Here is a 22,216-nt window from a genome sequence, read left to right as displayed (position 1 = left end):
TTCGCACAAGGCCTGAAAGAGGAGTACACCACTTCCCACGCAAAAGTTATGATCTATAAAAACAGACTTGATGGGAGAAACTTTGACTTTGGCTTACGAACATTTTGGAGACAGGAAATTGGCGACTCAGATGGTGAGGTTGAAGCCTGATTGTAGAAAATGTCAAATATTTTTTGGCGCACACCATTTTGTCTTTTGTCCGTGCGTATATTTTTAGTATGAATCTTACACAATGACTTATAAATGAGACCTCAGGGCTGGGTTCTAAAAACACATATCAAACTTTGAACATCCCATTGAGCACCATTAAATCCATTATTACAAAATGGGAAAAATATGGCAGCACAACAAACCTGCCAAGACAGGGCCACACACCGATGTTGTAATACAACATAAGAAGAGAAATGCCAAGGGAGGTGAAAACTTTCGCAAGGCACTGTATTAAAAAACTCATATACCACCCAAGTTTGTTATCGTGCTCAGAATGAGACAGCTCAACTTTTTTCTTGAATATATAAAATATTTTCAGTTTATTTATATAATGAAAAACAAACAAAAATAAATACTATAACACAAATAAATATTTTACGAGTGAGTACAGAATGTGAAATGTGTCTAAACAGGACCTGAAGTGGACAAATTACACAACATGTTATATCATGTTGATGGGTTTTCCAGAAGGTTCCCAGGCTCACACACATGGAAACATACAGAACAGTCAAACATGTGACAACAGCGATAATGATTTTCATTGTTTTGGCTCTGAGCTCCAGACTTATGTTTTAGGGCGTTCACATCCATACTGTGTGAACAGCAATAAACACCTTCACTCCTGGGAGGAACAGTGTGTCGAAAACGGTATATCACTTCTTCACACGTCATCCAATATGAATGTAAATACATTTAAATTTAAGCTAAACTTCAACCTTTTCCCCTCACTGTGATTGTTTCAGTCATTTCAAATTCATTGTGCTGGAGTTCAGAGCCAAAACACAACTGTACAAATAGTTCCAGACTGATAAACATGTTTGCATTCACTCCATCTATACAGGCATTCCTCTGCTAAATGAATATGTATAAATACTCAGATGTAAGAATATGACCAATCAAATGGAGGTAAAAACATCTCACTCTGAGACTCAAAGTGGAGTCACTGGTCCCTCATTGGTGCCCCTGAAAAATAAAGTCTTTATTCTGTCACATTAATGTTTTTTGCTTAAGAGCTGAGTTAAAAATGTTTTGGTTTTGTGGTGAAACTTTGTGCTCTTGCCTTTGAGCACGTGACAAAAGAGCAAATGTCCTGACGATGCAGTGAAGGCAGATGGGGAGGCTGCTCCTACGGCAGCAGTTCGTCTACCAGCTCTTCATCATCAAAGAGGTCATGGTCGTCAACACGCTTCTTGGCTCCCGTCTTTGGCCTCTCCATCTGTGGGCCCAGTGGGTCCACGTAGGACGCATCTACACACGAGAGGAACAGAGGTTTTACTCCTTATTAAAGGATGTTTTGCTGCAGAGCGTCGTTCCTGTGGGCTACAGCAACACTAAACCCCTGAGCTTGCCTGAGAAGGACTAAATCCACAAAGCTGCTATTTTTAAATATCCCATGGAGAGAGACTCTCACTGCAGCCTGTTCTATTTTGTTCTGAAATTGTCGGCGTGCAGCCTCATTCTGTGGACGATAAACAAGGTGCAGACTGATAAAGGAGGAAATACAGTGAGTGCTGGACGGAGCAGTGAGTGACAACAACCCCGCCCACATTTAAGAGGACTGTTTGTGGTGGAAACACTAGGGTCTAGGTACCATGTCTGAAGGGTTACTGTGGTTCAAAAGGTACCATACTAACAGTGTTCAGTGGAAACAGGGCTAATGGTGTCCACCTCAGCTGAGCTGTAAAGTTAGCAGTCAACCGTTCACCGCGAAGAAGGAAGAGTGCATCTACTGCTAGCTCACCTAGCACCACTGAGCTAGCTTAAGTTACAGCTCAGCCGAGAAGGACGCCATTAATGTTTACATCTTATGCTCTCTCTTGTCCTCTCGTCCATGAGCAGATGCATGTTTTCTTCTGCACGGTGATATGGTTAATGGTTGTAGTTTGGTAGAGAGAAAATAGTTCCTACATGAAACTGCTCACAACAAGGTCTGTGGGGGTCAAAAACAAGGTCTCCAAAACAATCTAGACTGATAACTACAGGTAATCTGTCTACGAAGAATTGGCAGCAAGAGATGCAGACACTGCATGAAAACCATTTTGGCTCTGTGGTTATTAAGTATTCAAATACATGAGACTAGTAGCTGAAGCGTCAGTGAGCTTCAAAGGTTATTACTAAGAGAGTGGAAAAGAGAGTGAGTCAAAAAACTTGGGTTTCCTCACCTATTTCTTTTGGGCTGCTGGCCTCGTAGGGCTCATTGGAACCAGGAAGTGACCTCATCTTGGCGCTCAGCCGCTCTCCTTTAGTGCTGCTGCTGCTGTGGCCGCTGTCTGCGCAAAACACACATGCAGAAACAAACACTCACAACAACTGATTGTGATTATGACTGATGCTTTAAAAAGGTCATTACTGGGTATGTTTGCCAACTCTGACAGTTATAGGGTGTTTAAACGTCCCTCAAATCTGGAGCAGTTTCTGTTTTGGTTGAGTGGAGTGAGACCTCATCAGGGTGTTTGTGCATGAGTGTAGTCTGCATGTGTTTGACATCATATGTGAAAGAGTCTGTTTTTAAGAATTATTTCTTAACATGTTTTAACAAACTGTATGCTGAAAAATCAGACATTATTCAGAATGTATCAAACAACAGCTGTCAGATGTGCAGTGAGAAACTTCCATGACTATTGGCGTCCTAAGAAATGTCAAACCCAACTAGATAAACTCAAAAATGCAGAGAGGTCAGAGTGAGAGTGAGCTGGTTCTTTTCACACTCTGAAAAGTCAACATGGCGCAGGCGTGAGGTTTTCATCTCACACAGACTGTAAATTATGACATGTCTATGTATGTGTGTGTAGCACAGTAGTTCCCCATGTACCCACACAGCATCACACATCATATTTGTGTTAATTTGAACTGATTTTAAACTGGATGTTTTTAAACACATTTAAATATGTGAAATAAAAATTGGTACAGTAACAAGACAGTGATCCAGGAATTGATTATTTATTTATTTTTTTCTCTTAAGGGTTGGTTTCATATTTCTACCACTTGGAGTGGCAGAAGCTTAAAGTTTCAACCACTGAAACTGTTGTTGGTAACTTTTATAAAAATAACTTTTTGTCATAGTTGCTTAAACTGTCACTACATTCACACAGTATCACAGGAGACAGATAATCTGTAAAAAAAAGAAAAAAGAAAAAAAAAAGCTGATGCTGGTCTGCCTCGTCCTTGCACTTCTAATGACATTATCGCACCTGAAGAACCAGTCAGAGCCGAGGACTCTCTAACGAAGCTGTCAATCACTGTTCAAGAACTGTGGTCAAACTGCCAAACTAGGCAGCGCTGATCAAATATGAAAGAAGATTCTGTTACTGCCTTGTTTATTTTTCGCCTCAAATGTTTTCAGAGACATATTTTAGTGCACTGTTTAGCTGTAAAATGAGACAGTTGGTCCAGCCAGTAGCCATGTTTCCATCAGCCTGTTTAGATGCGCATCTAGAAGTATCACATCGGAAAATTATGATGGAAACGCCAAAATTCGAATTAAAATCCCCTGATTCGCACAAACTAAAATTTGTTCGCTTTAGCCGGATTTTGGTTGATTAAAAAAAAAAGCTGATTCGCAAAACGGGGGATGGAAACAGTTATGTTCGAATTAAGTCTGACGTAGCGCACCTCTCTCCATGGTGATATCCACACTCCGGGTCGGGAAGGCGGTAATGCATTTACAAGCTGGTTGCCAACGCCAGAAAACATAGAAGAAGAAGAATGCAAGACTTGTTTTGTTTCCGGTTCTGCGGAAAACTCGTGCGAGTTTGTAGTTTTCACCAAAGTCCGTACATTTAATGGAAACACACAGGATTGGTATTTCTTTTAATGCGCATTTCCCAATGATTCGAATCACTTTTGGATAGAAACATAGCTAGTGAGTGGTACTTGGTTTTTGCTCCACTTGAATGGGGATAAAATTATTAAATCATGTGGCTGTTCTAAACTTTAGAAATGTTATCGGACCGAATTAATAAAATCCTGATAGTGAAACAAGTTATTTTGCAGGGGTAGTGCTGTTAAAAAAATATATCCACTGATTTAGAGACATCTCTTTCACAATCTTTGGGAAAAAGTCTTTTTGGTATGGATCCTACACACTGTTTTATAAATGAGACCCCAGGTTTTCTTCCACTAAGTCCATCATGTTTCAACAGTAGACCAGACTGGACAAACCAATCAATCACTCTAGATAAGGCCATTCACGTTTTTGCGTCTGCCACTGTAGTTCTCCTACATGCTTGGCACACAGGTGCCAGTTTTCAGTTGGTTGTAATCTGCAACCTTGCTGCTAAATGCCACTAAATTGTACACACTAGACCTTCAAGCTAAATAAACGATTTGAAAACCCTCTTGGATCCGCTGGAAAATGCATCGTGACAAAGCTGAAAATACTGTAAGTACATTTAGCTGATAATTTTTACTTACTTACTTTTACTTAATTAAGGTTTTTAATGCAGGTTAATGGAGTATTTTCACAGTGTGGTATTAATACTTTTACTTAAGTAAAGCAGCTGAACAGTTACAAGATACCATTCACGAACCATCCTACTAGAGTGCCCCTTAGCAAAATGCTGAATAACAGCACCAGCTCTGTCTGAATCGTCTCAAACACAGAGCTGGTACTCTTCACACTAAGTGATGAATATGTTGGAGAATATCTGTGTGTGTGTGCCAGGCTGACAGAGCGCTCTAGTGAGCTGAAGGACAGACATGACTGCAGTCAGCAGCAGCTCACATCTGGCTGCCAGGTAGCCTTGGAAACTGACGAGAGCAAAGGCAGAAAGCTGAAAAACAGGAAGGAGAAGGAGGCCTGATATTCTACCTTCCTTCACAGTCCCAAACATCTCACACGAGGCCTCGCAAACTGCTGGCAAACCGAAATCTCGGCTGGAAAATCAACTCTTTTCTCCCTTTTTCCTCTGTTTTTGGATGTCTCCATTTCTCTTTTATAATACACAATTGGGAGACACGGAAAAAAGGGATGACACCACAGGTTGGAAGCCAGACTTAAAATCTTGATCGTGTGCAATAATTTCCACTATTAAAGTTGCAATAACAAAGTTTTATACGCCTCCACAGTACGAATGGACATAATATTTCTGCATGGTTTTGATAGAGACGTTGATCAATATCGATGAGTCAACTTTCTGGCGTTTGCAACTCCCTTTCCTGCTCAAACTTCTCAGGAAAAACACTTGGAACTTGAAACACTTGGAGAATAAGAAAACCAAAGTGAAGTGATACAAAACAAAAAGAGAAACAAGCTCAGACAAGAAGAGTTTCGGCACATGTTGGACCATGAACCTCCTGCTCCGTGACAGTTGTTTTGCTAGTCTCAAAGAATGATGCAGATTTGGGTGCATGAGAAATCAAACTCTCAGCCTTGAGTCGACACACACACACACACAAACACACTCTTTTCATGGTACTGAAAATATGCAGACTTTACACAAAAGAGGGAAATTTCTCAGGTCCACTTGAGGTTTTCTCAAATATCTGAAAGAGCGTTGGGCGAGCACTCCCTCCTCCTCTGCAGTTCAACATCACAGCTGCCTGTCAGAAGATTTCTGGACAAGGTTCAGATGTTTTGACCGAAACGCTACACTCAGGACTTACAGAAAACTTTTCCAATTATTCACCTCTGCCGTCTCTCGTCTACAATGCAAACTGCAAATGCAAAGTTTCTTACAAAGTATGTTTGTGCACATGCAGTGTTTCTATAACACACAATACAGACGTTTAGACACTGGTGTCGAGCCAGTGAAAATGTGTGTATTTTCCATTCTTCTCTTGGAAAATGGCTCCTTAAATGAAGGAAATTAATCTGCTAAATGAATTAAGGTTAGATATCTTGCCTAAAGGGAAAGCCTACCCAAATGATACGGCTGTGGTTAAACAACACGCCCATTTTCAAAATGCATACATGTCCATTCATGACAGTCCAAAAATATGACTAAACATGAAGAACTCTCTCCCAAATCCAAAAACTAGAGTCCTAAAACTCAAATTTGATGTTAAAGAGTACAGAGTCAGAAGCTCCTCCACAGACAATAAATTGGGAAAGATGGTCTGGGACAGCCGTTCCCAACTGGTCCAGATGCTCCTCAGTCAATAGTTCAAGGTCCACACAGTTTAATACATTCAGCATCATACTTGCAGTTGGCTGAGTCATTGAGCTAGCTTGCTGTCTCTGTCAAGTAGCTGTCTGTTAGTCACTCACTCTATAGCAGGAAACGGCACTTCAAAATAAAAGCTCTGCACCAGAAATTCACTGTTCTCTAAAATAAAGTGACTTTTTTACAAACTTGACACATTGGCGAGTCACTTGCGGTCCATTCAGAATGGACCTGCTACCCACCAGTTGGGAACCACTGGGTCCGTGTACTTCGCGGCCATTCGTTTTTCGTTTCGAAATAACAAATTGAAACACGGAAAACCAACCGTTATCCGTTTTTTGTTTTGAAATGACCAAACGAAAAAGGAAAAAAAACGATCCGTCTCCCGTTTTTTATTTGATAATAAAGAAAAGAAAAACGGAAAACGGAAAACGAATCGTTATCCAATATCTGTTATCCGTTATCCAATTTAATTTGGGAATTTAAAAAAACCCTGTGGGAAACTCCTTATTTCATTCAAGTAGGCAACTCCTGTTCCAAAATTATCTCTGAGTTGTTTTTCCGACATGAGCGGGTGTTCATGTGTATTTTCCCAGTCGCAAAGTCATTTTTCCGATTATTCCGACACCACATGAATGCAACTTACTGGTCACAGAGAAGAAACGTACAAAAAATAGAGAGAGGAGTTTCCCACAGGGTTATTTTAAATTCCCAAATTAAATCGGATAACGGATAAAGATTCGTTTTCCGTTTTTCTTTTCTTTATTATCAAATAAAAAACAGGAGACGGATCGTTTTTTTTTCCTTTTTTGTTTGGTCATTTCAAAACAAAAAACGATAATGGTTGGTTTTCTGTGTTTCAATTTGTTATTTCGAAACGAAAAACAAATGTACACAGACCCCACTGTCCTGGATGACACCTAGAGCAGCCAGGGGAGTGTTCAAGGTATATATAGGTACATTTCTTGCGTTTACCAGAATAAAGCACATTTGGGTGTAAAAAAGAAGACAAATATTTTGTGGATCCATAAAATCAAGCTTCCATTCATTGTCTGTGGAGCAGCTCCAGACTTTATATCCTATGACATCACAAGTTTGAGACTTACATCCCTGGTTTCAGGTTGAGAGAGTAGCTCAAGTTCATAAATATTGATTGACGTTTCCTTGGCCATAGAAATAACATATTAGAATTTATATCGTAGGTGGTGTTCCCCTTAAAAAGCCAGTTTAGTCAAATTCTTTCTTTCTTTTTTTTTTTTTTTTTACACATCTATCAATATTTTAAATGTAAAGCATCTTTTGAAGTGGGGTTGTAAGTGTGTTACCTACAGTAGATGGTGGTCAGCATGCTCCCAGCTTGGAGAAGCAGGCAGGAGTATCGCCCCAGAAGCTAAGGAATGTACTGCTGTGGATGGGGGGAGCAGCAAAATGTATTTTAGCCACCTAAAAAATGAAAACCAGTCTAAGTGTACACTATATTTAGAATATTTTTTACTGCTTTACTTTGCTGTCAGACAGCCTTTTTGACAAGGAACTGCAGCCTTTAAATCTCTCTCTTCAAAGACTCTACTGAGAAGATCAGTAATTTAGCATCACTCATCACATTAGCTGCTGATCTACTGCTGCCTCCAACAGTTAACTTGTTTGTGTTATTGTGAGACTTTGACATTTAAAGTGTTAGTTCAGATTCAACAAAGTCACACAGTAACACAAACAAGCCAACTGATGGAGGCAGCGGTCGACCAGCAGCTCCTGCAATGAGTAATGCTAAATTACTGTCATCATCAAGGTGTAATTACTGTATTTGTCAAAGGACTTTAGAGAGAGCATAGATGGATATAATGACTTCACTTCCCTGTTAGAAATCCCTGTATGACAACAAGGTAAGGCAATGAAAATATAGCGTAAGGTGGCTAAAATACGTTTTGCTGCTGCCCCTCTCCACAGCAGTACTTTAGCGTAGCTTCTGTGGTGGTACTCCTGCCTGCTTCTCCAAACTGGGGGCATGCCGACTGCCATCTATTGTAGGTAAGACACTGAGAATAGATAAGCACCTCATACCACTTAACTTTAAAAGATCAGGACTAGCCCTTTAAGCACTTCTGATGGAAAATGGCAAATTAAAAAAAATGAATCACAGAACAAAATCCGCCATTCTACTAGTCAGTTAGAAATAAACCTTTCAGCTAAAAATGTAAAATGTAAAGTGATGTTCATTTATTGTTCCCGTTAAATAAATGATTGTGAGATAAATTCAAGAAGTTCCCATGATTCATTATTGAGAGTTTAGCTGTTTAGCAGTCGAGTTAAAGTCCATTTAAATCTAAATTTTCAATGTTGCTTGTGGACACTAATATTTGAATATAAGATCCCAGTGTGAAAAGACACAAAGAAGGAAAAGGAGAGCAACATAATTTGTCGTTGTGGCTCATCTGCTTATTGCAAAGAAAAATCTATAACTGAATTAAGGCAAAACCTTGTTCTCAAAGATACCTGAAGTGGTTGTGAGGTAAAAAGAAAATACAGATTGTCAGTTTCATTCCTGAGCAGAAATGAGACATTGTTGAAAGGTCTCCACACACAGTCCTACAAACCTGCAGGTTTCACTTAACTAATTTGAAATAACCATCTTACGTACCTCTCCCTGAGTCCAACAGTGGACTGAGCTGTTTAGACTCAGATTGAGACACTGGGCAGCAAAGAGGAAGCAGAGCGGGAATACAGATGAAGCCGAAAGAGCCAGAGAAACAGAAAGAAAGACAAAGAGGAAAGAAAGATTACAGAGTTGGACTGAAGATTGTTGCAAGCAGATACAAAACGAAACAGCACAGAGAGAAGCAACTACAGAGCACTGATGAGAACTAATCTGATGACATTTTATGACCTGCGTTATCTCACCTGCTTTAACATCCGTCTCTGATGTGCCGTAAGAAAGTAAGAAAGGGGTTTAAGTTTAGTTAAGCATCTTAAGTATCATAACCAATATTCAAAAGTACAAAAGATTGAACATGTTGGAGGGAAAGCTTCTTTTAAACAGATCCAGTTGCAGATCTGGCAGCACAAGACAAAATGGAACAGCAAAAGCACACAAGGTTGAGGTTTTATAATCTAATTTTTGAGGTTTTCTACTCTAATTTATCAGGACGCGGGGGAATAATGGAAGTCTTGGCAGGGTGGAGCAGCAGTCACATTAACAGGTGCCTGATATATACTATATTTAACTACACTACAGGACAGACATTCAGCTGCATCAGAGAGAGAAAAGCTGGGCCTCGTTACAGTTTCTGGCAACTCTCTAGTTCGTCTGGATTGCGTTTGGAATCTGCAGATGAGCCAGCTTTCCAGGGTCGGAGCCAGTCTGGAGTATGTGTCTGTATTTGTTGTGGATCTGTAGTGAAGGAGTGCTATACTGTGGTAGTTTTCCTTCCCTGGTGTCGACTACGGCCTAAAGCTCTCACGGGCGAATTCACAAAAAGCTGAGAAAAACTGAGTGGCTTTTGTGGCTGCTAAATGTGCACAAATAAGAGAAATAGAAACCTGGAAATTCTTCAAACACCCACAAAGGGTGACATAAACCCCGGACTGTGCTGTCAGGCAAACAGTGTCTTGGTGCTCTGTGTTACCTGCATGTATTTAAATTAGGTAATATGCATGGATTTGGGGCAAAACTGGCCTCTTTCTACACTAATGAGCCTCACACAAAATCAGTCTAGTTCACAAAGATCAGCCTTAATAAACGCACGCAGTTACAGTGAAAATATTAAAATCTCCAGGGAGTTTGTGGTAACTGGATTTGTACTAATTTCAGTGTCTGAAATGCCTCTGACACTGCCTAAAATGCTGGATTGGCAGCACCGACACCATACCACGTAATTTATTTATAAATAAATTAATAAAAGAAGTTTCACACTCTGATAAAACACCAGTTTCTCTCGAAATCAATTCTTATTCACTGCTTCAAAACAGTAGCCTACACAGCAAGATGTACTGTGTAGCCACCAGCAACTACTGTTTTAGAGCAGCGTAAAATAACTGATTTCCAGTACATAATTTAACGTTAGCTGCAAGATGTCAGCAATAATTGTAGTATTTTACACTCGAAGTCCCACCATTAAAAAGCTGTGTACAGAATTCAAGGCCTTAGGCTGCTTTCAGACCTAGAGTCGTCTCCTTTGGTCTGAATCAGGGACTCATGTTGTTCCAAAGTTGTATAATTGTCTAGAGTTGGTTCGTGTTCTCACAGTAGCATTTACAAGAGGACCAGATCAAATGCCTTGTGTGAGAAAGCTGCTCTTGATTGGTCAGAATTTCCATGTGGGAAAAATCCAGGAAGTAAAGCAAACGTTGAAGAAGAGTACACTTGCAAGATAAATGTGACACTTTCTAATGTCACAATGGAGGGACAACTACGCAGGTTGATTTTAGCGCTGCTCATCGTGGACTATATTGCTGTCATTGTTCATTTTAGTCAAACCATACAGTTTGAAAACGAGGCGCGGCTCCAACTAGAAAACAATGTTTTGATGCATTGGATGTGCTGAATGTGCATATTAAGGCAGTACAGGAGGAGGTGCACATTAATAATCCTCCAGGACTGTAACATGCTCATGTTTAACCCAAACAATGTGTCATGTGACTGCAGTTGCTTCACATCCAGGTCGGAACACCTTCTCACCACAAACCAACCACTCCAGAGTTCGTTTGGAACCGGTTATTGACCTATTTGGGATTCACTAAAGGGTAACAGCTACACAGCCAAGCCTCACAACAGTTCCTTTTACGGATCTAAATATAATCAAACTACAAACAGAATATGACTGCAGCCTTCTACTCTAGTCAGGACTCAGTGTGGTGTTTAGAGGTATACCCGTAATGGCAGCCTTCTTAGGAGGGGTGAGGACAGGTGTGGAGACGCCTGCTGCCCAGCAGCATGTGTAAATAACAGACAAGGAGAGAAAGGGAAGTGATGACATACAAGAACAAAGAGACTGAAAACAAGGATGATGATGATGATGATGATGATGATGATGATGATGATGATGATGATGAGCTAAAAACAGTACTGATTATTGGCTTTGATTCTAACCAAAACCACCCGTGTATAAATAAATTACCTTACCATGATGGCAGGGCATGTTTCAATACTTCTTTTAATATCTAACTTTCAGAAATAAAAACATGTTATTCTTTAAGACCAGTTCACAGAAAAATCCAAACTTCTTGAACGTTTAACATTGTCTTACAAGACATATAAGAACTTTGATATATGATATACACTCTGAAATTTGAAAAATTACAGCTTAAATCAGAGGCTGATTTTTGCTACAGACACAACTGTGCTAAAAAAATGTTTGAAACACAGTCCTTCTTACAATATATTGTACAAGATGTTAACTGTTATGTTCATGGTTTCTTCTATGCACTCTTCCCAAGATGTTTGATCTGAAGATTTGTGTTTGTACTTTCATATGAGTTACTTATACATTGGACCTTTAAAACATTTCCAGACCTTTACATGATAGGAACATGGTATGTTACGGTGACTACTGACTCACCAGCACTCCCAGCGCTGCCCTCTCTCCGACCTCTGGCACTGCCCTCACGCCCTGACTTCACCCTCTGCAGAAGAAGAAACAAAGGGAGGAAGGTAATTGAAAAATTAAGATTAAACTGTGGTGTTTAACTTGCTGTGCACGGCTTTTAACATGATTGTGTTTTTGTTTTATTAAAATACCAGTGAAATAAAAACAAAAACCTGCACTTGAAACAAAAAAGGACAAACAGTTCATGCTAGATTAATGGATTCTAGTGACATTTTCCTCTCTCTTTTGTCATCTCTCCCTCTGTGTTTCATAAATTAATGTTCAGTTTTAATGGCTTGAAAACAATTCTTAAAACTAAAACCATCTAACAAAGCTAAACAGAAACATTAAGATACAAATTCAAGTGGAATTTGACATTAAAATACAAAAACAGAACATAAATGTCACATGTGAACAAGTCTTATATTCTCAGTTGGGGTTTCTGAGTCCGTTGCTGAAACACCACAGCAACAAGCGGTTAGCAACAAAGATGGGAATTTAAAAACAGTAAAACAAAGATTCATGAATTTCCATGGTAAAATAAGACATTTAAGATAAACACAGCATCAGACAGAGCCGTGGTTTCATCATCTTCCAATCATGCTCTCATTCATCATTTTCAACAGTATCCAGTGATATTAGCAGGATGAGTTGTTTTTTCGCTAACATTCAGTTTGGAGATTCTTAGGACTGATGACTCAACCCTCTGACTCTGTCTGACTCTCTAGTTTCTCTGGACTGATTTCAGAGCAGCTGCTTATGATTTAACAAAGTCATCCCTCTCATTCGTTCCTGGCTTGATGGCACACAGATCTGTCACTCTGAATCACGCCTTCTTTAAAAGATGACTGACCCCAAACCAAAAGGCTTGTTATCTACTTTTTGGGCGGGCATCTGATGTTTTGGAGCCACACAGATACTAGTTAGTGCATCCTTCAAGACAAGGATGCAGTGAAGTATTATTTGAGTGCAGAACTTTTGTCTTCAACCTCTGGTAGTTATAGTAATTACATGAATATTATTCATGACGTATGTCTGCAGGTGAGCTCGCTGCATCTTCCCCAACCATGAGAGCTCTCTTCAAGTATTCCATGCAAGTAAAGGCAGATGGAAAGAAAAGGTGATAGAATCGTCAGACGAGGTTATTATCTATGCCAGAAATGTACCCTTCTTTATGCCACAGAAAAGAGCCTTTCCAACAAGTACACTTTTTTTAGAAGGTTGTTATAAAGCAACGGCTAATTACCTACAGATTTTAACTGATAGGTTAGTGGATAGAAACTAACTGCTAACTACAGTCGTGTCTGATATTTCTCCCCTGTCTTCGTTCAGTGCTCTCCGAGGAAAAGCTACACCAGTGGAGATCTGTATTTGTCCTCACCGATAATCACTTTCTTTTTTACAAGTTTAATTCTTCCTCTGAATGCAGAGTTTCCTTTTTATCTGAGGCATCAACTCAAGAAAGTTTTCTTGGATGCTTTCTAGGATTTTCCGTCATGGCTTCCTCTGTACTCCTACAGTAGCTGCTGCTCCGTCACTATGGTCTCTATCTTCCTGCTCCCTCTTGCTGTGCCTAGTTGATGGTAAACGCATCACTTCTGGTGGGCCAGCACAGGAATGTCACAGCTGACATCAGACACCACAACTCAGGTATATACAGATAAAAAAATACAGAGCTTCCCTTGGTGGTAATGCACTTATTCAGTATGATGTGAACTTGTTGGGCTTCGTTCGTTCATTTATATGTAAAAGTCCCACACCATATAGCTTTAAATGGGTTATTTTCAGAGCTGAATAAATTGATGATAAACACACACAAGACAACAGAATAATAGATCCTGTGTATCCTATGATCTTGGCATTACCACTTAAAGGGGAATTCCATCGTTTGTCTGCACATCTTGAAGAGTACAACTGCATAAGTGAAAAAAAAAACTTGTATAAAGTCTTTAGAGGCTTCAAAATCTGGTAAATGTCTTCAAGGAATGTCACGTGAGTCCGGTGTTGCCAACTTGGCGTACAACCGCTAGATTTTGCAACTCTTCAGACCCTCTTAGGAACTTTATTTCTTAAAAGCAACAAATTCGGTGACGTATTGAGACTATCAGAGAAAAAGAAAGAAATATATTGTAATTCAATTCCATGCATGCTGCTCAGAGTAATCACAATCCACGGCTCTTTGGCCATCAGCACAGGGTCTTTCCACCTCTTTCCTCTTGTGCAATGTACTAGGCGTGGACCAGGCATGAGGAGAGAAGACACCACTCGCAGCAGAAGTGAGAGTTCAGTTGTAGTGATCTTCTATGATTACCTTGCATGAGAAGGTTGTGCGCTATAAAATAAGTACCAAAGCTCTCATATCATTCAAAGATTCTGTTTGAGATTTTTCTATTGAATCTAATTCAGTGTAGTTTTGATGCTTCCATTGATGCACGGTGACGTCACCAGTATGAAAATGAGCATATGATGTCACTTCAAGTATTTCAAGTGGACATCTTTTGATGTGACTTCAAATTTTATTAAACCAAAGACTGTTTAAGACTATTTAAGTATATACCATTTTCTGTGAGAGGCTGTGACTTTATTTACATGAACGTATAGATCAATACATGATGTTCTTATTACCTCCGCCAAGGAGGTTATGTTTTCGCCAGCGTTGGTCTGTTTGTCTGTTTATAAATAACCTAATTGTGATGCAGGCTGCAAAATCTGATGCAGAGGGGGAGGGAATATCACCTACTAGGCGGAGGTCTGCACTCTCTGAGTGCTTTTCTATTTTCTATTTGCAGACCGAAATAACTTCTAAATTCTAATCTGGTGACTTTTAGCGACTTTCAAAGCTAGTGCTAGCTACTTTCATTGGAAACGAGTTGGCAACACTGCAGTCAGTGTTAGTTGGGGCTGAAGAAAACAAGTTTGAAAATGAAATAAAATCAGGAGGTGTGGAATTAGAAAGTCAGATCAGATTTCTGTAGCCAGCTCCTCATCTCTGCTTGAGGACAGCAGCTTGAGGTTACATTAGTTACTACTAAATGGACTGTACCTTTCTAGTCCTCCGACCACTCAAAGCGCTTTTTACACTACGAGTCACATTCTCCCATTCACACACACGTTCATACACTGGTGGCTGAGGCTACAATACAAGGTGCCACCCGCTACTTCACCGTTGAAACAACCATCAGTAATTTGGGGTTCAGTATCTTGCTCAAGGATACTTCAGGATTGAACCATCAATCTTCAGATTAACATCTGAGCCACAGCCGTCCCTACCAGTACTAGCATAACACACCCTTATTTCGCATCAAACTCATGGCTGTCAAGCTGCATTGGGGGTAATGTTGGTGCCAGATTTCGAAAATGAAGAAGAATATTACGCGGAATAGAAATAAGACAATGTCTCAGGTTCTGCGGCATCAAGTTTGATCCTTTTTAAGACAAAAATTATGTGAAAAGAAAACAGGAAAGCAGCAGATGTAGAGTTTGGAGTATACTCAAACAGGTCTTGTAAGATAATATTCAGATTAACATCACAAGTGTCGAAACCACTAAGATACAAGAACACAGCACTTGTCAATCCAGGAACATGGCTCCAGTAATTCAGGATTTAGATTGATAAGGAAACCACAGGCTTCCTTCGCCCATCAGAGAATACAGAATAATAATCCTGACTTTATTCAAGCCTGTAACCACGTATCTAATCCATTCAGATGTCTCAGGTGACACTGAACAACTGTCCAAACACAACAACTGTTTGAAAATGACCCAGCATTCGTGTCAGCCAGGTGTTGGACAGCTGCGTAGCGTCTCCTCTGAACACGGTTTGATTCATGGAAAATCAACAGAACTGGAGAAATGCAGCTGTTTTTCATGCATTTCTGGAGCTGCAGTGACCACTGACCCATTTTATGGCAAAAGGATTCATGTGTGTTTTCAATCAGCGTGTTCTTGTCCAGGAACAGACGACAGGACGCCAAGATATTGGTGAGGAAAAGATGATTAATGACAGCTTGCGAAAGGTCTGTAATGTAAGACTGCAAAACAAGCAGGTCACTTATGAAGCTGCAGGATGTTAATATTATTCAGATGTATTACCTAATTTGAATGTTATATCATTAAATGAGGTTGCTTGTGTAAGACTGTTGATGTATTTGGACTCTTGAATGTAATCCAGAACATTTTTGATCTTATCTTTCATCTTTGGTGATAAACTCTCACTGTGTGGTTTTTCTGCAGAGCAATGCCAACAGACCTACCATCGATCAAACACTGTGGCATCGTCCTCCAGACTTTATGGTCATGAAATTTTGTTTCTTCACTTTCTGTCATTTTCTATGTTTGTTTAATGATGTCAGTTACCAAGGTTGCTGCTAGGTACCCACTTCTTTTTCTTTTTATTCCGAGCAAACTGCAGATGTAAAATACATAGCTTCCCATGTGCCATATATTTTGAGAGGAGAGCTATCAGACTCCAAGTGATGACAACTGTAAAAGCTTTTATAAGCTGCCAACAGTGTGAACCCAAGTGCCAACCTCCAGGTCTGAAAATGAAAGCAATGCTGCAGTGCTAAAAACTGCAGTTCCTCTAATGGCTACTTGAGGCTGGCTCCAAGAGCGAGTCAGTCCCCACAGACCCCCATGTTAAAATGCTGAACTTTACAGCAGAAATAAACATGTTACAGCCTGGTACAAAAAACAGTTTTGGTCTCTTTGGCTAATTTTCCCATTCATGACAACTGTGCGGGGGTGAATTTTTTATATAACTCACCTGTGTAAATGTTATTGAGGCTTAAATTATGCATAATTAAGGGCATGGCCACTCTGAGTGACAGGAAGGTGCCTTCTGTAACAAGTTGCTACCACAGCAACAACTTTAGTTAGGTAATGTAGCCATGGTGTAACCCCAGATTAACAGAGAATAGGCATAGGTGTAGCTGTCACTATTTCAGTGTGTTCTGAATTCATTAAAGTTATTTTTAAGATTTTGGTCGCCCATAAAAAGCCTCTTTTCATGTTTGGTTGTACTACAGGACCCTATATGTTGAGTCGAATGTTCGGTTTTTCCAGTAAGCACATTTTGTTTTTATGTTTTTAAGCCTGTTTTTCTTCTGGCGAATATGACATTTAGCTTTAGCATTATCATAGTTAACCATAGTTGTAAATGCATTGTGCTACCCAAGCTAGCAGCTAGCATTAGGGTTAGCTCTATCTTCTTGCCCAAAGATGGTCACTTCTGGTTTCCAAAATCCAAGATGGCGACAGCCAAAATGCCAAACTCGAAGCTTGAAACGGGAGTCCACAAACCGATGGGTGAGGTACAGTGGCTACGTAACAGGACTAAGACCACCTCTTTAAGAAGGTCTTAGTCCGGGTGTTTCGGCTCACACCTGCCTAAATGAACCGCACTTAGGGGGCAAACAAACTTGAATTTGATTGAACCAAACCAAACAGGGCAGGTGTGAAGGCACCCTTAATGTGCATTCTTTCTAATGGCCAGTAGGGGGTGGGCCGATAGAGAAGTCTATGAGAAAATGACCTTACTTCTCACTTGATGAACGTAAACACAACAATTTATGGCTTCAATCTCTGGTTCCAAGTCTTTCTCCACACAGCATGATGCTCATTTTGTAGAGAACAGCACAACAGATGTTTATTTACACAAAAATGTTGCCAGCTGCTCTTGTAAATGCAAACTTAGATGTACCTGTTCTCTGATTTCCTTCATCTTCTCCACCTTCTTCAGTTTGTCGGCGTATTCTTGGACTTCTTTCAATCCCATGTCTTTGCACAGCCTCACCAAGAAACGCAGGCCTGGATAAACACACACACACACACACACACACACACAGTTTTTTATTTCCTTTGCACTTCGATAAGTGCATCATCTGCTGTTTGTCAAGAGTTCTGTTTAAAACTGTGGAACAAACAGGATGAATTACCTTCCACATTTTCTGGGAACTTGCGGTGAATGTCTTTATATGTTTCCAGAGCTTTCTGGTAGTTTCCTGTAAGGGAAAAAACAAAAGCATTTATGTTTACAACTCTAACTAAGCTCATTGCTAGGTCACTCAGCAAAGACAGGCTCAGTCGATTGTTTTGAAGCCGTTACGTGAAACAGCTGTTACTCTTTCCCACACTCACAGTCAGTAAATACACATCCAAACTTAACAAGATCAGAGTGGACAGAAACGACTGAGCACTGCTGCTTGTGTATCATGGACATGATAAAGTTTGGGAATTCCAATGTGGAGTGAATCTGTACTTCTGTAATCTGGTTTTCAGTGTCAGGTTGGCAAAGAATATACAAAACATGATATTTTACTGTTTCATGAAATGAAGGACAGAATCATTCTCACCACTTCTTCTGTAGCAGCTTGCCACCATCAGCTGCCACTGAACCTGGGTTGGTCTGAGGAACACAGCAGAAATACATCACATACACTGAACTTCCTTTTTGTTTTGTTAAAGGAACTGTGTGTAAGATTTAGGAGGATTTCTTTGCATCTAGGAGTGAGGACTGCAGATTACAACCAGCTGAAACTTCTAGTTAGAATTCCTTCAGTGTTCATTGTTCAGGAGGTTTTCACTGGGAGCTGAATTAGCCACAGAAGTCTCTTCCTCTCCAAAATAAACAGACCAGGTGATTAAAACCAGCAAAAACACTGAATAAAGCACCCTCACTTTACTAATCAGTGTTTCTGTGATGATTTCTATCTCATAGCAGACAGGTCGCTAGTCCAGTACCTTCTAATGTGTGTGCAACTTTTTTCTGATCCAGATGGTCAGGAGGTTTTTACCGGGAGCTGAATTATCCGCAGAGGTCTCTTCCTCTCCAAAATAAACAGACCAGGTGATGTTAAAAATCAGCGTTTTTCCGATAATGCTAAGGTGGCCGACGTGAAAGCATGTAATCCTGTCTAGGGTCAGTGTTTGTTTTGTCCATTCTGGGCTACTGTAGAAACATGGTGATGGACATTTCCTTGGTCAAGGACCTGCTCCATATGTTGATATTAACAGGTCATTCTAAGGTAACCAAAACACAACGACTCTTATTTAGAGGTGATTATACACTAAAGAAAACATACTCATTATATTAAAGAAATTCACACTGATTAATCAAGTTCTGTGGTGCCCTGTGAATGGAACATCTACATTTTAAAAACGCCCACATGGAACAGTTGATAGTAGCACCGTTCTCTGCAGTTTCTGCAGTAAGAATTTTTGTACCATCGAAGTATTTCAAGACTGAAATATCACCTCAACACAAAGCATTTAGCAACGAACCCAGAGGTCTGAGCTAGCACAGCCTCTGATGCTGAAGTTAGCAGCCAGCCACATCAAGCCACACTCGACCAGGCGTTCAGACACAAACTGAGTAACTCTACCTGTGACTGACTAACTTACTCCCTTACAGAATGGACTGCAATGGACAGCAGACCAGTTTAGGTGGTAGAGGACAGGGGGACAATTGTGTCCAGAATCCAGCAGCTTTACTTCGACAAAATTAATTAAATTGAATTTTTAAAAGTACGTTTACAGCAAAAGTTGATGTGTGCAATTAATTTAGATTAGTCACAGAGCATGTCATTAATTAGATTAATATTTTTAATCGCTTGACAGCTCTATATATTATATTCCATTTCTGCCATAATCCTCCTAAATCCTCCTAAAGAAGAGACTGGTAAATGAAAAAAAAAAACAATTTAGAATTCGGCTGAAAGACAAACAAAACCAAATAATCTGTCCTCTTTGTTCAGGACAGAAAACAACTTCCAGATGAAGCTTCGTGGTTGATTAAAGCAGAACACAACGATTAAAACAAGATGAAATGAGACATGAATCATTTAATCGAGTCAGAAACGTGTAGAAATAACATTGTTTCTCAGGAAGAACTGAACTTTACCAGGAAACACTGCCAGTATATGAACTGCCAGTTGCTAAAATTATCATCAAGTTTACACAGATCTATTTAGTTTGTTACAATCACTTTGTTAATGACTATCACTGGTGGTCACTTACTGTATGAGTGTGGCTCTTTCGAAGTACTGAATGGCCTTCTCACAGAACTGTGTGTCGATGTAGTAAGCCCCGAGCCACTCGATCACATCGATGTTAGAGGGGAAGTACCTGAAGGACTGGACAGCAACACAAATAACCAACATCAGAGCACTTACGGTGCCTGTGCTTGCTGTATTTTTTTCATTTTCAGATCCACTGCTGTCAATGTAGACATGGGGAGGGCGCACTCAAAAGCCAGAGCAACAAAAAGCAGGTCACATAGCACCCCTAAACACACGCCAGGGTGTTCCTTCAATGTTCACAAAATATTAGTGGATCATTGCCTTCATATTCAATAGCATATTAAATTAAGAAAACAAAATTCACTCAAGGCAAGGTAAGGAAGGTAGTCATCTTGGATACTGTGCAGTAATATTCATTTTTCAAACACATTTGAGGATTTCAGATGCAAAAGAACTCATGAAACGTTGCCCTTTGCACACTCTGCTGTTCAGCCTTGCAATTATTTTGATTTGGTGGTGGAATTCATCTTAGGCATGGCTCCCCTGCTCTATAGCACCCCCCAATGACTTTCAGCCTTTGAATGCGGTCAATTATTTTCATTTTCTCTGTACCGATCCTTACCCAGTATCAGCTATTACCACAAAATATTACATCAACAATAAAATTCTCTAGTGAAAAATCTCCTCCTGCTTTCATTTAACTGGCTAACATACTACTCAGTAAAATTATGCCTGGGATAATGTAAACACAGACTCTATCGGTCTACCTGCTTTAAATTGTTTGGCCTGATTTTGTGGAGGAATCAGACCCAGGGACAGGCGTTAAGAATAATTATACAGAAATCTTCTTGCTGATGTAGGGGCAGTTAAAAACTCCTTGTAGTTGCTTCAAGTCCTCAGACAGAAAAAACATTAAATCATCTCTTACCTCATAGTAGTACTGGAAAGCCTGGGACTTGTCCCCCTCTGCATCGTAGAGCTTTCCCAGTTTGGCCAGTGCCTGGGGGTCTGTGTGAGTTACACTCAGCACCTGTAACAACCACTCAATTGCCTGCTGGCGGTCGTTCAGAAGCTCATAGATGAAGCCAGTCAGTCAAGGACCAACAGATGCTCACGTGGGAATGAACACAGACACAGAGTTGAATCTCTCAATGAGCACCTAGAAATGTCTACTGAGGTACAACATTTTCAAAGCAGTTCCAGACAAACACACGCAATAGATTACACTTGTTATCAGTAGGATACAGGTTGGCCAGCTGGTACATGACTTGTGCGCTGTTCCTCAGAATCGCATGGAGCTTCAGGAAGCAGTCAAGAGCCTCCTCCAGACGATCCAGTCTCTTATAGGTTAGACCTGGTACAAGTGGACAATGAACAAAAAAACTTAACTTATGTACTGTGAATCTAAGGCCAATCTGATACTGACACTACAACAAGTGTCTTAAAGTGTCTTATAACAAGTGCCTTTGCCACCTTGCAATATGAGAAAGAGCCGTCTCATCTAGTTGCATTGGTGCGAACCAGGAGGTTTTTAGAACGCTGCACAGCATATTCGCAAATCTTTGGTCTGAACTGGGCTTTAGGCATCCATGGTATTCATGAATGAATGATCCATGTGCACTTTGTGTTAAGGTTACTATAAATCAATGTCTAGATTATCCGCTACTACACTGTATCATGGACATGGATGTTACCCAGGTTGTAGAGGGCCTCGGTGCAGGACGAATCATTCCTCAGAGCTTCTTTGTAGAACTCTGCAGCCTTCTCATAGTCTTGCTTGACGAACACCGTGTTGCCCTTGTTGATAAGTGCTGCCGGGTTGTAGCGATCAGCAGTCATGGCGAGGTCAGCGTACCGGTCGGCCTGGTCGTAGTCCTTCTCCTGTAACACAGAAAGATCAGAGAGGAAGAATAAACCGGCAGCAGGTTGGTACAGAGAGCGGAGGCTGTGATTCAGCCATCGTTACAACTGGAAATACACTCGACAGCAAACATCCACTGTGCTGAAGTGTCCTTGAGCACCTGAACAACTCATTCAGCTTCTTTATAAATGTATCTGTGTGTTATCTGAGAGCCTTTTGATTAGTCAATGAGAGGATCTTACCAGGAAGTAGAGGAAGGAGAGGTTGGTGGCAGCAGCACTCTTCACTCTGCTGTCCTTCTTCTCAAACGTCTTCAGCGTCTCCACTGCCTGATAACACATAAAAAAAAAGCTGTCAGGGTAAACGTTATACAGTGGTGTGAAAAAGTGTTTGCCCCCTTCCTGATTTCTTACTTTTTTGCATGTTTTCCGCACTTAAATG

The 22,216-nt window shown here is 40.3% G+C and overlaps 2 protein-coding genes across 8 annotated transcripts in view; one reads left to right on the top strand and one right to left on the bottom strand.

Moving 5' to 3' along the window:
- xpo4 (exportin 4) overlaps window positions 1-22,216 on the top strand; it is a 230,709-nt gene that overhangs the window by 97,701 nt on the left and 110,792 nt on the right. The window lies entirely within an intron of this gene.
- The window catches only part of ift88 (intraflagellar transport 88 homolog), a 37,401-nt gene continuing 15,735 nt past the window's right edge, over window positions 551-22,216 (bottom strand). Inside the window, exons 14-27 of one of the 7 annotated variants that reach the window (XM_050049196.1) lie at window positions 22,018-22,104; window positions 21,609-21,795; window positions 21,161-21,268; window positions 20,843-20,994; window positions 19,913-20,028; window positions 18,250-18,302; window positions 17,833-17,898; window positions 17,598-17,704; window positions 11,870-11,933; window positions 11,182-11,232; window positions 9,213-9,230; window positions 8,953-9,003; window positions 2,373-2,480; window positions 551-1,458 (exon numbers count right to left, since the gene is read on the bottom strand). In XM_050049196.1, the coding sequence (XP_049905153.1) occupies window positions 1,337-1,458; window positions 2,373-2,480; window positions 8,953-9,003; window positions 9,213-9,230; window positions 11,182-11,232; window positions 11,870-11,933; window positions 17,598-17,704; window positions 17,833-17,898; window positions 18,250-18,302; window positions 19,913-20,028; window positions 20,843-20,994; window positions 21,161-21,268; window positions 21,609-21,795; window positions 22,018-22,104 (1,290 nt within the window). In that variant the 3' untranslated portion in view covers window positions 551-1,336. The remainder of the gene's footprint in view (window positions 1,459-2,372; window positions 2,481-8,952; window positions 9,004-9,212; window positions 9,231-11,181; window positions 11,233-11,869; window positions 11,934-17,597; window positions 17,705-17,832; window positions 17,899-18,249; window positions 18,303-19,912; window positions 20,029-20,842; window positions 20,995-21,160; window positions 21,269-21,608; window positions 21,796-22,017; window positions 22,105-22,216) is intronic. The other 6 variants (XM_050049197.1, XM_050049198.1, XM_050049199.1 and 3 more) reach the window with 6 other exon arrangements.

Source organism: Epinephelus moara, chromosome 7, assembly GCF_006386435.1.
Source record: "Epinephelus moara isolate mb chromosome 7, YSFRI_EMoa_1.0, whole genome shotgun sequence".
NCBI classification, from domain to species: Eukaryota; Metazoa; Chordata; class Actinopteri; order Perciformes; family Serranidae; genus Epinephelus; species Epinephelus moara.
This window is presented reverse-complemented; position numbering and strand designations above follow the sequence as displayed.